This window comes from Myxine glutinosa, chromosome 2 (genome assembly GCF_964187855.1).
Source record: "Myxine glutinosa chromosome 2, kmMyxGlut1.1, whole genome shotgun sequence".
NCBI lineage: Eukaryota > Metazoa > Chordata > Myxini > Myxiniformes > Myxinidae > Myxine > Myxine glutinosa.
In genome coordinates, this window is record NC_136262.1 from 211,470,150 (window position 1) to 211,486,134 (window position 15,985).

Consider the following 15,985-nt stretch of genomic DNA (forward strand, 5'->3'; position numbering starts at 1 on the left):
TGTCAGAAGGAGGGTTGGTGAGAAGTACAAGGGTATATGGGTCTACAGCCTACTGTGAAGCATTGTCGAGGATCTGTTCAAGTTTGGGTATGTATTACTGCTGCTGGTGATTGCGATGGCAATTTGGTGAGAAATGAATGAATGCTGACAAGTACAAGCAGATCCTAATCCATCATGATATACAATTAAAAAGGAGGCTAATTGGCGACAATGACCACAAGAGTCCTCAAAAGTTTCCAAAAAAAAATATAAACAGTCAGGAACTCCACAATTATTCGAATGCCCCTCCCCCTCCCCTCAAAGTCCTAACCTTGACGTCATAGAAGCTGACTGGGATTATTTGGACACGAAAGAATACAAAAAAGCAAAATCAAAAGATAAATTATGGGAAACATTGCAGACTGCACGGAACATCCTCTCATTGGGATTTTTCCATACAATTGCAAGAAAACATTCCAAAATGGATATTTGCTGTTTTGCATTTAAAGGTTGGTCATGCCAAATATTGAATTTTCATGCAACAGTTGTTCTCCTCCTATTCCCTTTATAAGAGGTGAGGTCCAATGGTACCAAGCTTCTGCCCTGCCTTGACCATGATACTTCTCCACTCCCCTCTGTCATCAGCCAACTCTCTCACTCTCCAACCACCCCACCTTACTTATATCCCTCTTCACACTCATCTCATCTCAACTACGGTCTACCTCTTTTCCTCCTACCTTCTTCCCTTCACTTATCCACTCTCTTTGCCATTTTCTCTTCCCCCCATCTGCATCAAATGTCCAGCCCATCCCAACCAGCATTTCACTAATCTCCACGTCAAGCTCACCTGCACATCAATCTTCCCCCTCAGTTCATAAATTATCCTTCTATCCACCCTTTTCACTCCCACAATCCTCCTGACCCAGTTGGTCTCGCAAAACTTAGCCGTTCATTACTATTCTTGTGTGAATTCTTGATGATTCTCGGTTATTGTGCCGGTCGGCGACTTCCGTGAATTTATCGGTGCACGGAGTTGATTGGTTGAACAAATGTTTTCCGTTTTTTTTTTTTTTTAAATTGTTACTTGAGAATATTTGTTGGTTGAGATGACCAACAACAACAACAACAACAACATGCATTTTAAGGCCATTTTCCCTGCAAGAGCGGGGGTTAGCCTTGACAATCTTCTCCATTTTGCCCTATTTTCTGCATCTCTCCTTGTTAACCCCCTTGCCCGCATTTCTTCTTCCACCATCTTTAGCCAAGTCTTTCTCGGTCTTCCCCGTCCTCTACTTCCTTCTACATTAATTTCCATCACTCTTCTCAACCAGTCACTTTCATCCTTCCTCAACACATGACCAAACCATCTCAACCTGCTCCTCTTCACAGCATCAATCACAGGCAATATTCCCATCATCTTTCGCAATTCATCATTTGTTTTCCTCTCTCTCAACGATACTCCGCACATCCATCGAACCATTCGCATTTCCACTTTCCACCCTTTCCAGCCTTCGTTGCTGCTCTACGTTCATTACCCATGTCTCGCTCCCATAAATCATAACACTTCTCACACATGCAGCATACACCTTTCCCTTCAGCTTCAGCGACACTATCCTCCTCATCAGCACGCCACTCAGTTCCCCAAACTTCTTCCATGCACATCTCACTCGTGCAACCGTTGCCGAGTTTGATCCACCTTCTCCATTCAGCATGTCTCCGAGGTAGCAAAATGTTTTCACACCTTCCAGCTTCACGCCGTCTCCAAGATCCAACTCAACATTTCCTCCATCTGCAGCTCCCTCTGTGCACACCTTACATTTGAATGTAGCTGCCACACTGGTAAATGACCCTCTCAGACCACTACATTTTTGATGAACCCACTCAGCGCACATTGTACATTGAATGGAGTCCACCCTGACCCCCCCCCCCCCCCCCGCACACAGCACACGGCCACCCCCCAGCTCCCTCCACCCCACCACTTGCCATCACCCCCGTCCATCCGACACTCACCCCCAGACCCCCTGTCTCCATACATTCCCTCCACCCGCCCATCCCTTCCTTCAGTCCATCCACACCCTCCGCAATCAACACCAGATCATCTGCACACAACAACTCCCACGGCAAACGCTCCCCCACGTTCTGAGCCAGCACCCCCACCACAGCCACAAACAGTAGTGGACTCAGCACCGACCGCCGACGCACTCCCACCCTCACCCCAAACCCACCACTGTTCCTGTCCCTCGTCCCCACAGCCGTGCGCGCTCCCCTGCACATTGCCATCACCACTCCGACCAACCATTCCTCCACTCCCAACCTCCCCAACGCCCATGCCAATACACTGCGCAGAACCCTATCGAATGCCCCCTCCTGACCAACAAACCCAAAAAACAACCCCTTCCTCCCCTCCATGCACCTCCCCCGCAACCGCCCCACAATGAAAAGCGCATCCGTCATTCCTCCTCCCGGCACAAACCCAAACCGCACTTCGTCGATCCCCACCCTCTTCCCTATCCTCCTCCCCAACAACCCCCCCCCCCCCCAACACCCTCACCCCATGCTCCAACAACTCCATCGCTCGGCACGAGCCACACTCCAGAGGGCCACCCCTCCCCCCGCACAGAGGGACGAGGGTACTCGGCCCCCAATCCACTGGAACGCGGCCCCCTTCCACCACCAGACCACAGATCTCCGTCACTCTCCCCACACCCCAACCTCCCGCCGCCCCCAACACATCTCCCACAACTCCCGTCGGCCCTCCCGCCTCCCCACCGCTCCGATCGCTTCCTCAACCTCCCTCCCAGCCATCCTCTCCGCCGGTCCCAAAACTGGGCCACTCTCTATGCCGCCATCCCATCCACTCTCTGTATTCAACAGCATTTCCATATATCTTTTCCATCTTCCTTTAATTCCATCTGGGTCGACAACGATTTGTCCCACTTCATCCTTCAAGCAACTCACCCCCATCACATCACACCTCTCTTTCGCTATGTGCTTTACAATCCTGAATACTGCTTTCTGACCCTCTTCCGAATCCAAGTGTTCTCCGAACATTTAACTGCATGCCTCCTGCGCCTTTGCTACCTCTTTCTTTGCAGCCTTCCTGGCTGCCTTATAACATTCATGCTCTGCTGTTTCTGCTCCCGTACCCTTCGCCTTCTGCCACTCCTTGAACTTCTTCCTCTTCTCGTCAATCCTCTTTGCAACTTCATCATCCCACCACCATGTTTCTGAGTGCCTCGGTGGTCCTTTTGTCCATCCACATACTTCACCAACGGCTCCCAACAGACTATCTTTCATTGACATCCAACCACTTTCAAGCTCAACCACATCATCCTCTGCCCTACTCAGCCTCTCTTTTAATGCCTCCCTTACTGTCACCTCTTTCAACCTCCACACCTTCATTCTCGGTTGGTACTTCACCCGCCGAGCTCTCCTCGCACCTTTCACCCTTATGTCGCAGACAACCAAGTGGTGCTGTGAAACAGCCTCCTCCCCCGGGATCACCTTTGTGTCCCAGAGGTGCCCCCTATCTCGCCTACGCACCATCAGGTAGTCAACGGTTGTCGTCGACCCACCTGACGTGTATGTAACAAGCTTATTATCCTCTTTCTGGAACTGAGTATTACAAATCAACAAATCAGCTCCATCAGCAAACTCCAAAATCCTTTCACCTTCTCCATTTCTCACACCATATCCGTAACCCCCATGAACTCCCTCAAAACCATCCATACTCCCTCCCACACGTCCATTCAGGTCTCCTCCCACCACAACAACCCCCTCATCCCTCAATCAGCTTCTCCATCGCACACCAGAACCCGTCCCTCTCTTCATCGCTTCGACCAACCTGCGGAGCATATCCCGAGATGACGTTCACCAAGAGCTTTCCAATCATCACTCTCACCATCATCAACCCATCATTCACTCTAGTCACACTCACCACACCGTCTACAAACTCCTCAGAAAACAGGACACCAACACCATTCACGCCCTCCGGGCACCCTTGCCACACAAGCTTGTATTTCTGTCCCTGCCTACCCTTCACCATTCTCACACCACTTCCCTTCCATCTCGTCTCTTGCACACAACATATGTCCACTCTTCTTCTGACCAATACTTCCACCACTTCTCCTGATCTCCCTGTCATTGTCCCTACATTCCATGTCCCAAACCTCAGAAACCGATCTCCACTTCGGGCTGCACCCTGCCCATATGTAGTTGTAATTGTCATGGTTCTCTTTTTGAGGCAATGCTTTCATGGCCGGATGCCCTTCCTGACGCCAACCCTCCTAGTCGTCTCTTACGACACGCAGGGATACGGTGTACCTATTCTGACCAGGGTACACACTGGGAAACGTTTAAAACATGGAAATTCTGGGGTGGGGGGGGGGGGCGGCGTCAGCATCACGGCTGCGGTTTAAACATATTCCAACAATATCCAAACAGAACCATGAAAACCATGAAAAACAATCTGGGAAAAGTCTCCAAGCGAGAACGTGGATTTGAGAAAGAAGGAGCAGAGGCGGAAGAAAAACGAGATACAGGGGGCGGGGCACAAGTCGAGACGAGGAGGAGAGCGAACAAGCACGTGTCCGGGAGGAGAGAAAGAATCAATATAGAATTCTTTGTCTAGGGAGATGAGGTGAGGGGGAGAAAATAAAATAAAAGAAACAAGTAATACAGCGAAGGAAAGAACTTAAATTGACAAAACACCGACGGGGGGGAGGGAAGCCTCAAGTTACCAGGCCGCGCACGAGGTACGACCCAGAAAACGATTAATTACACACAAGCTTGTACAAATTACAAACCAATACTAACTAGAAACACACAATAACACGTACACAGTAAAATAACCAGTGGAAATTTGACAAAGACAAGAATGGGAAAATACTTAAACTTTGATGCCATGGAGAGCTCGAAGTACGCTTCACTCGCCCGAGGAACCGGAAGCGGAAGCCCCTTTTTGAGATGACCGTGATAAGTAAAATACTTATAATGCATTTATAGCAAAAACTGTTATAAACTCCCATTATCCTCGTCGTCATGTGTTCTGCCATCTTGAAGCGAGCCATGCGGTCAATGGTCGATGAGTCGTGGACATTGGGACTAGTCCGTTATCTCTACCATGTCCGTGTAGCTGTCACCGGGGGTGAGTGTTGCATTGATCACGCTATGGCGTAATGTATGTTTGTTTTAATTGACTGTTTCATCTGTTATGGCTGTAATGTTTGCATTGCTATGGAAATACGAATGCTCAGGGTATTGTATCTATGTTGTTGTGGGTCTTGTTATATTAACTGATACATTCAGTTATATTCATTAATAACAAGAAGTACTACATGTGTTGTACATTTATTAGAGAACAATTTTACTATTGGTTACCGGTTGATGTATGGTAATATTATTACTGGTCAACTACAGAATAATTGTCGTCATTAGTGAAATTGGAATGTTGAATTGTTATTAACTATAATGTCTTTAATGGTTAACGATAATATTTTTTATTTGTTAACACCTGAATTAATGACAGAAGACAGTTGATCAGAATTGTTCAATTGCTAGTCGATTGCATTGGTAAAATATTTACTCTTCAACTATAGTAAATTGTAACGGTAATGGTAACAGAGTTTATCAATGAATACATTAAACTATTGCCCTGAAGTTTGTAAGTTCCTAAATTGTCAACGATTGCATCCTGACAGAGTTTTCATTGTGTCTTTAAGGTTTTTCATCCATCTCCACCTGCAATGCTCAATAAACTGTTGAAGCAAGATCAGCTGTTCTCATCTCGCCTTCCACATACATATATATATATTCCTTCTTCCCCAACCAAATTTACCAACACATTCCTCTTCATCCAGCTCCACTACTCCGACATGCGCGTTAAAGTCTCATGCAATTGCACAGCATCACCTCCATTCCGGTCATCCTCTACAATGCATCCCTGAATTCCTGCTTCTCTGCATCAGTCCTTCTGGTTTGTGGCCCATTTACCGACATACAACACACATCATTGGCCTCTATCACCACCAATGCCATAACTATCCATCCCTCATCTTTCCACTCTGGCCACCTGCTTGCTGATCTCATCCAATACTATTATTCTCACGCTATTACTCCTTACATCCCCACCCACGTGCAACAGGATCCTCCTACAAACCTCCTCACACTGTCTCCTCTCCAGCTAGTCTCATGCGCGCGCACAAGCACGTTCACACACACGTATATATTGTCATGTCGCCGGTGATTAAGATCACGGGCGGCAGATAGCCTAACGATGCGTTAACTCCGAGGCAAATAAGCCGAAAATTTGGCGGTCAGTCCGTCGTGCGCGGGTGAAGGAAAACCAAGGTGCTTACCTCAGACGGAACACGGGGTTTAATCGGAACTCCACAGAACACAGAAACGAGACAAGCCAGAAATGAAATTCAATGAATAATGAATTTATTAAGAATAATTGTAAACCAAATAAAATGAATGTCGAGGTAAAAACGATAGTTCGACTTGAGGCACCCTCCACGCTGACACAAATACAGAAACACTGGGGAAAGATAAAAGAAAATAATTGTTCGTTAGTCAGCCGGTACTCAGCTCCGGCCTCAGCGAGGGCTGTTGGATGCCTGGTGGCCGTGGAACGGGTCGCGCAGTTCGGCCAAAGGCCCGATCGTCAACACGATCAACATGGCACTGAATCGTGCCTTCCATGTGCCACAAACGTAAGGTAATTCAGGGAGGCGGTTCTCGGTCGCTCCCCACTCTGTTCGAACCGCCATGAGCCGTGCCAAGCGTCGCTTTCTGGCTCCTCTTCGATGGCCATGACCATCTTCTCCTTGATAGTGCCAACAGTTCACAAAGGCTCCAAAATCACCCCACACCGCACCCGAGCACGAAAATGCAGCCGTTCCCTCATGCAACCATGAACAAAGAGAGCGAGCAAGGGAGAGACGTCTTCGTCCCTCTCTCGAACGTTCGACCTTTGACATCACCCCTGACCAATCGCTGCGTTCCACCCATCGCTCCATGGTCGGCCTCGACGGATGACAAAGCTTGGGGTGTGGTCTGCCGGCCACGAGAGTTTCCACGCCCCTCGGTACACTCTGGGAGTGTGGCCTCGATTCTTAGTTGGTGGGTGGGGCGGGGTTTATTGTCGATCGGCAAATGTTGGGGTGTCTTGTCGGCATTATCTCGGTTGTTGTGGTTTAATGGAGCACTCGTTTGGATGGCTGGCCGAGTGAATGTAAAAACACAAGAGAAACATCACAGGAGGCAAGTACATACTGGGAATTATCCTTAAGCCCGATTTAACCAACAAAAAACCACACCCCATATGGTGACACATAAACACTCCTTAAGCTCACAGTTTACCCTGCTTATGTACATCGAAATGGGGTTTCTACGTGCCCACGGTCCATGCTAATCTATACATTCCTAACTCCACTACGGTATTTCATCCCTACCTCCACAAACGTAACAATATAAATAAAGGCTCGTGGAAGAACCATAACATAAAACAGAGTGAGAATGAGTGCGTAAGGGGAAGTGGGGGAGAGGGAAGGAATACATAGTTGATGAACAAGCTGGGCACAAGTTCAAGCACAAGTAAGGAGACGAAAGAACAGGGAGGGAAACCAGGGATGAAAGGAATGGATGGAATAAATATAAAAATTGGAAGAGGGAGAGAGAAAACAATAACCTATAATAGAACGTGTGGGTTTACGGACTCGGCCACACCTGCTCGTTTAGGTTATTGGTTTCTGGTTTATGGACTATACTACTTTATACGGTTCTACCAGTTCTAAGGCGATCCCTACTCTGCCCCATGCCCCAAAAACAGGGTTCCCCATGTGTGAATTCAAGATTAAAAAAAAATTCTGCAGGTACAGGACAATCATGTAGAGCATCCAGCACTACAAAAACCCCAATGATCGAAAATGTCTCAGTTGCGCTCTTTTCATGTCAACTTCGACTGTGCTAAAAGGACCATGAGCACCATTTTCACACAACTGATTTTTCTGTAAATAGATGGATTTACTGATCACAGCTCGTAAAATTCCATGTAATACCACAGTTTGCAAATAATTCCGCAAACCACCCAATCGACGTTCTCAACCATCGTCTAAGAGGTTCAGTCACTCAAACTTGTGGGTCTCACTCTCAGCCATGATCTCTCTTGGGCAAGCCACATTTCAAAGTTGTCCACCAAAGCCAGACACTGACTGGGCATCCTCCGCCGTGCAAAGTCAGTCCTTGGCACACGTGAGATCCTATCCACTTACAAGGCTTTCATCCACAGCTTGGAGTACTAATCTGACCGCCACCTCATCCCTTGCTCAGCTTGACACCATGGAAACCAAGGCTTTCAAGAACATTGGAATCTCTAGGAATGAAGCAGAGTCCATGGGCCGATCACTTCACCATCGCTGACAGGTCAGTGGTCTCTGTCTACTCCCGCCCCATTTTGAATAGTGCACCCACTGCCCTCTCCATGCCCTGTCCAATTCAAGTATCTGAAGGACGCATGCAATCCACCAGCCACCCCTCCTATTGAAACTGCTTAAATACAGGACCACTGCTCACCTCTACTCATTTATTCCTCTTTTCCTGCTAGTGGAACCACTTTCCACACTGTTCAATCTCATTCTCCCTACCAGGTCTTCAAGACACCTGTTCACCACAACTCAAGTCCTCCCCCATCCAAAGATCATGATATTTCCACACCCGTTAAACCACCCCCACCTCTTCCAAAATTTTGCTTCTGTATCTAACTTATCCACTTCTTTTCTCCCCTAACGCCCATAGTCATCTGCATCCCTTGTTTATCCGTCTGCGTCTACCATCGTCCTCCGCCCTGCTATTGGCGTTTCCCCTTTCTCCTGCCGTTTCCTTTGTTATTGTTACGGATTCGTCACTTCCGTTGTGGTGGTTTTCATCCACTTGAAACATTTCTGGTTCCATGTATTATTGTGGTTTGAGGGAAATAGCAATTATTATTGTCAAAAGGTAAAAAGGTTAATGTTTTAAATGAAACCGGAAATCAGATCGGGAGAAAACCGGAAGAAGACGAGGAGAAAGGGCAGAGCGAGTGAAGTCGGAGAAGAAGCTAGTCGCTTCAAGGTCCGGGGCAAACGTTGTCGAACGAAAGTCGCTAGTGAACTTTCGGGGTTCCTGGGAAAGGAATTCCTGTGAGAGAGTTGTTCTCGCTGTGACTGAGCAACCTGCGTGGCAGGTTTGGGCGTTGGATTCCGAGGAATCATCGTCGTGTCGTTTCGACCCGAGTACGGGCCGTCGGCCATTTTGACTCGCGCGCTTCGCGCGTCGAGCAAGGCTACGTTGCTTCGTCAGCCGTTTCCACCACTTTCAGACGTATCTGATGTGTGTGTGTGCACCGTGGCTTTTGAGGATTAATTTGCGGCTCGCCGACTGTGAGCTATGAACGTTCGTACCTGGAGGGCGCCTTTTGGATTTCCCAGTCGCCTTGAGTGCGCCTTTGTGCAGCTTTAGCCGCGTGACCCTTTGCGCCACTTTGGCCGCGTGCGCCTTTGTGCCGTTTTGGCGGCGGGACTGGGCCCGTCATCTGAACGGGATTCTGGTTTCGATTCGACCTTGCTCTGACGATCGCTAAAGGGGATCAACTTTGAGCTCGAAGACGGGAATATAGAGACATTGGGGAATATTCTTTTTCACTCACTTGGAGCACAGTGAGTTACCTTATACTAGCTGATGGTACCATCATAAGATATACATTGATTGTACTTTTGGTTGTTATTATTGTTGTACGGTTATTCTTGTGTGATTTTTAATAGAATATTTGTTTGTTGGTAACAATTGGTGTGGTTTCACCATTGATTTTTGACACAGAATAACACATTTTTCTGCCGTGACTCCTCTCGGGGCTCGGAGGTACACCGTGACCAGGGGGTCGGGGAGGAGCACGTAATTGAAATTGGGGGCTCGTCCAATTGTCTCGGGGGCTCGAAATTGGGTCTTCATCCAGGATTAAATTCCCTACCACTCGTCCGGGATAGAATTCCTTAACATTCCCAAAATTCCCAAATTTGGATTTTTTTTTCTAACATTCCCAAATTTTTCAAAAACAAAAAATTGGAAAATTTTTGTGTGAAGGTTAACAGGTGCTAACTGATAGTCACCATGGTGTTTGACACAGAACAGTTTGCGGCGTCCCCGAATGAGGCACAGTTCCAAGCGTTAAAAAAATCTGAACTCTTGATATTGGCCAGACATTTTAACTTGGAGGTCCGAGTTAATATGAAGAAAGCAGAGATGCAGACATTGGTGGTAGAATCTCCGGTGGGACAAGGAACATGGACAGAGGTAGCCTTGGATTGGTTACCCAAGGAAAAAGAAAATGTGGAGCTCCGGAAAATGGAGAGGCAACTGCAGAGCCAGGAAAGGGTAAAAGCAGAGGAAAGGAAAGCAGAGGAGAGAAGAGCAGAGGAAAGGAGCGCTGAAGAAGAAAGAAGAGCAGGGGAAAGAGCAGAGGAAAGGAGAGCTGCAAGGGAACTCGAAGAAAGAAGAGAAAAGGAAAGAGCAGAGGAGAGGAGAGCTGAAAGGGAGTTAAAGGAACGGGACATGAATTATCAGAGGGGAGTTGAACTCAAGAAGTTGGAATTAATGAGAGAACGGGGAGAAGTAGCATCCATGCCGGCGGTTCGACAACTAGTCAGAACACCTGGGATGTTGGTTAGCATGTGAGGCTGGTTCCACCCATCAATGAAAAGGAGGAAGCCAAGTTTTTTTTACACTTTGAGAAAGTGGCTCAAATGCTAAAATGGCTTGTGGGGTCCTGGACTATGTTAGTGCAAAGTGTTTTGGTGGGTAAAGCTCAAGATATATTTTCAGCTTTACCGATTGACCAATGTGTAGATTATGAGAAAGTGAAGAAAGCCATTCTCAAAGCCTATGAATTTGGTCCCTGAAGCTTACCGGCAAAAATTCCGGAATGCCAGGAAGAGGGAGAGTGAGACCCATGTGGAGTTTGCCAGAATGAAGGAAACCATGTTTGATCGGTGGTGTGATTCGAAAGGGGTTGGGAAAGACTTAAATCTGTTGCGACAATTGATCTTGGTGGAGGAATTCAAACAGTGTGTCCACGAGGACATTAAAGTACATTTGGAGGAAAAGAAGGTACCAGAGTTGTATGAGGCAGCAACCGTGGCAGATGACTATGCCTTGACACACAGGATGGGGTTCCACAAACCTAACTTCCCGCCTAGAGTTCGCCAGGGGAGTTATGGTACATCCGGTGCGGAGAACAAAGATTCATGGGGGCGGCCTAGAGATGACTGAGGACAGATCTGATACCGCGACTCTTAGCGATCAGAAGTCTACAGTTCCAAGACAGACTTATCTTCCGGGGGGCTCGAGGCAGACCACGAGTTTCTCCTCAGGGCCTACTTGCGCTTTTTGCAAGAAACCTGGACACTTGATGTCCCAATGTTATGCCCTGGAAAGGAAAAATCAGGAGCGGAGTCAGACTAGTACAACTCCGAATGCATTGGCAAATGTGAGAAATCGTCCTTGGAGGACAGTGCCCTGTGAAGGTTCCCATGCCAAAGTTACAGCATCACATAACAACCTTGTTCAAGAGGGTTACAAACCTTTTATTTCAGAGGCGTTTGTGTCACTGGATGGAGACTTGACGAACCAGGGACCTGTTAGGGTATTGAGGGACACAGGAGCACATCAATCTTTGATGCTTAAAGGCATTTTGCCATTGTCAGAGAAGACGGCAACTGGTGTTCGTGTTCGTTTACAGGGGGTTGGTGGCTATGTTAAAGCCCCACTTCATGTCATCCATTTGCAGTCTGATTTGGTGTCAGGACCGGTCACCGTAGGTTTACAAGCCACTCTTCCTGTAGAAGGAATATCTTTTGTTATCGGGAATGATTTGGCCGGTGGTCAAGTTTCTGGTAACCCGATGTTTGTTGAAAAGCCTAGTATGACAAATAACACTGCACAGGTAGAACAGGAGATTCCAGGTATCTTTCCATCATGTACCACGACTCGTGCTGTGGGTAGAAAGCGCTCTGAAGAGAAGGAGAAGGTACTGACGTCACGCTTGGCACAGACACGTCTTGTCAAGTACCCTGAAACTATGTGTCAGCAAAAAGGCCGTGGGCCATTTTGACTCGCGCGCTTCGCAAGGCTTCATTGCTTCGTCAGCCGTTTCCACCGCTTTCAGACGTATCTGATGTGTGTGTGTGTGTGCACCGTGGCTTTTGAGGATTAATTTGTGGCTCGTCGACTGAGCTGTGAACGTTCATACCTGGAGGGCGCCTTTGGATTTCCCAGTCACCTTGAGTGCGCCTTTGTGCAGCTTTTGCCGCGTGCGCCTTTGTGCCGTTTTGGCGGCGTGACTGGGCCCGTCATCTGAACGGGATTCTGGTTTCTATTCGACCTTGCTCTGACGATCGCTGGAGGGGATCAACTTTGAGCTCGAAGACGGGAATATAGAGACATTGGGGAATGTTCTTTTTCACTCACTTGGAGCACAGTGAGTTACCTTATACTAGCTGATGGTACCATCATAAGATATACATCGATTGTACTTTTGGTTGCTATTATTGTTGTACGGTTAGTCTTGTGTGATTTTTAATACAATATTTGTTTGTTGGTAACAATTGGTGTGGTTTCACCATTGATTTTTGACACAGAATAACACATTTTTCTGCCGTGACTCCTCTCGGGGCTCGGAGGTACACCGTAACCAGGGGGTTGGGGAGCAGCACGTAACAGTTATGTTGTGTCCTGATCTGTTCTGTGTCCTAGCTCTTCCATGAGCTGAGACCATCTTATTATAATAGAGCAAACGTATACGGTTATGGATGCAACAAAAACGTCTTCTTCTTCTTCAAATCTCCATCTCGGATCATCAATTTGGATTCAGACCAGGTCATTCTACTCTGGACATGCTGCTTCTGCTGTCTCAACAATGGATGGAGGTCCTTAATGCCAAACAGGAAATCAGAGCTGTCTCACTCGACATATCACGTGCCTTCGATACGGTCTGGCTCCCCGCTCTGCTCACCAAACTCTCCTCCTATGGTATCCATGGAAATCTCCAAGCATGGCTTGTGGACATCCTCTCTGGTCATAGTCAACATGTGGCCCTGAATGGTTTTCTCTCATCTCCCCTTCTTGTTCATGCTGGAGATCCCCAAGGCAGTGTTCTGGAACCTGTGCTTTTTCTCGTCTTCATCAATGATCTCTCCGACTCTCTGAAATCCTCTACTGCTCCATACCTCATCCTTCAGATCGGCAGTCTGCAGCCTCCTCGCTCTCTGCAAACCTGGACAAAATCACAGACTGGTCAAACAAGTGGAACATGTCTTTCAATCCTGACAAATCTCACACTTTCACTATGTCTCTCCGAAAAGATCGACTGGACAACCCTCCCATCTACTTTCTCAATCCTCTTCAAGAAGTGCTGTCACTCAAGCTTTTGGGTCTCACTATCTGCCATGATCTTTCCTGGGAAAACCACATTTCCAAGCTGGCCTCCAAAGCCAGTCGCCGACTGGGCATCCTCCGTCGTGCGAAGTCCTTCCTTGGCACACCTGAGCTCCTTACCACATACAAGGCTTTCATCCGCAGCTCAATGGAATACTGTTCTCCCCTCTGGGCCGGTGCTCCTGCCTCACACCTAGCTCGCTTCACGCTGTTGAAACCAAAGCTTTCAGAATCATTTGAATCTCCTGCAATGAAGCCAACTCCAAGGGCCTTTCACTCACTCACCGCAGGCAGGTTGGTGGTCTTTGTCTTCTGCCGAGTCCTCTCCGGCCTTGCTCCCCCAGCTCTCTCTGTGCTCTGTCCCCCAAATATTCCTACAGGTCGCACAAGATCTACCAGCAACCCTCTTATGGTTAAACTGCCAAAATCAAGACTCTCTATTCACCTTCACTCTTTCATTCCTCTTTTCTCCCGCCTCTGGAACAAACTCCCTCACTCTCTTCAATCCCACTCCTCCCCCCAGGTCTTTAAAACAGCTGTTCACCACTATCTCTTATCTTCCCCCATCCAAAACCTTGATCTTTTCTACCGCCGTTAATTCACCCCAGAACTCCACTTCTTTTAAATACAGACTTCTTTCCTGGAAGTCCTAGCAGTGTCCATGTTTTTTTTTTTTTTACCTTTCCCACCCACCTCCCCCCGCACCCCCCCCCCCCCCTTCCCATGCCCTCTCCCTCCCACAGATCTCCCGATGTCCCTGCTCTCCATCTTGTCTCCCGCTCCCTTTATCATACGTTTTATGTGTCAGTTTCTCTTTTTGTGATCATTGTTAGCTCTATACGAGCCCCGATCTTGTATACAAAAAACAAAACCTTTGACGAGCCTTTCATTCTCCCAAGACCCTTAAGACCACCAAGACCCCTGAATACCTAAAATACCCTTGAAGACCCAAAACACCCCAAAGACCCAAAATAACCTTAAAGGCCCAAAGGATCCAAAATATGCTGAAGACCCAAAAGACACCGAAATAGTCAAAGATGCCTATCCCTCTGAAACGACGTGTGGTGAGGCTCGCGGAGCGCAACGAGTCACGCTAGTGTATTAAAAAAGAAAAAATCCATTCAACAAAGGAGCTCTAACCTCAGATCGTGTTGCTGTGTTACCCTCCAGCGAACATTTTAAAAATAAATCATGTTCTTCTGCAGCTCGATTGAGTTCCACTTGAGCCGTTTCCAAATCTTTCAGCTGCCGTTGCAGGTTTTCCACTTCACAGGGAGTCAATGTCTGCCTATCCAACTGTATCTTGAGATTATCCACCACAGCAGTTTCCTTTTCTAGTTCCAAACCTGGCAAAACAAAAGACAAAATAAAATAAAACAGTAGCCAAAAACAACAAGACACAGCATTTAATAATGTTGACACTCGCTGGGGTACATAGATTACAGTAGGTCTGAGAACTAGTGTGGACTCATTTGGTGATTGACATACAACGTACAAGAGCAATTCATGTTCCTTTGTGAACGTGTGATGCGAATAAATTACATTAAATGCAAAATGTACAACCCCATTAAATTCCTGAGCAAAGCTGCACGTGTGCCATGTAATAATTTTAGGTCATCTCACCTCAGTCTCAAAGGAATGACCTTATAAAATGGGTCGTGATGCCTGTCCGTCCATCCATTAACTTTTTGTTACTCCTCCCTTATCACCTGGCTGATTGTTCTGAAACTTGATACATCAATACAAGACAGTAGCCTGCACAAATCGCATGGGCTTCAATTTTTCGATTTCAGATCATGGGGGCCTCCCAAAGGGATCAGAGGGCTACCAGCGGGGTCCCCCCACACCCCCTTCACCCCCAAAACAGCAGAGGCCTCAACAACAACCTCAAGAGATGACAGTCAGCCCACTCGGGGCTATTTATTTTAACAGGTCAGAGTGAATGATATACATTACAGTAGATATTATATAATGTAGGGACTCTTTGTGATACATCACCAAGAGTCCCAAGTGTTGGGTACCCCGGTTTAGAATAGGTACACCGTATCCCAGTGCGTCGTAATAGGCGACCAAAAGGGTTGGCGTCAGGAAGGGCATCCGGCCGTAAAACATTGGCTCAAAAAGGGAACCATGACAATTACAATTACATATGGGCAGGGTACAGCCCGAAGTACCCCGTGGGGGTACTCACTCCCTCTCGTCAAAAATCAAAGTGGGGAACCCGATCGAAGCAAGGGTGGAAATCACTCCATTTATGACGAAACGTCTGATGCCCCATGTGGAGATCGGTTTCTGAGGATTGGGACATGAAATGTAGGGACAATGACAGGGAGATCATGAGAAGTGGTGGAAGTATTGGTCAGAGGAAGAGTGGACATATGTTGTGTGCAGGAGACGAGATGGAAGGGATGTGGTGTGAGAATGTTGAAGGGTAGGCAGAGACAGAAATACAAATTTGTATGGCAAGAGTGGCCGGAAGGCATGCATGGTGTTGGTGTCCTGTTTTCTGAGGAGTTTGTAGACAGTGTGGTGAGTGTGA

At 47.4% G+C, this 15,985-nt stretch overlaps 1 protein-coding gene across 4 annotated transcripts in view; it reads right to left on the bottom strand.

Annotated features, from left to right (window-relative positions):
• The window catches only part of NDC80 (NDC80 kinetochore complex component), a 108,258-nt gene that overhangs the window by 12,533 nt on the left and 79,740 nt on the right, over positions 1 to 15,985 (bottom strand). For all 4 annotated transcript variants that reach the window (XM_068106351.2, XM_068106352.2, XM_068106353.2 and 1 more), the window contains one exon: positions 14,587 to 14,792. In XM_068106351.2, coding sequence (XP_067962452.1) covers positions 14,587 to 14,792 — 206 coding nt within the window. The remainder of the gene's footprint in view (positions 1 to 14,586; positions 14,793 to 15,985) is intronic.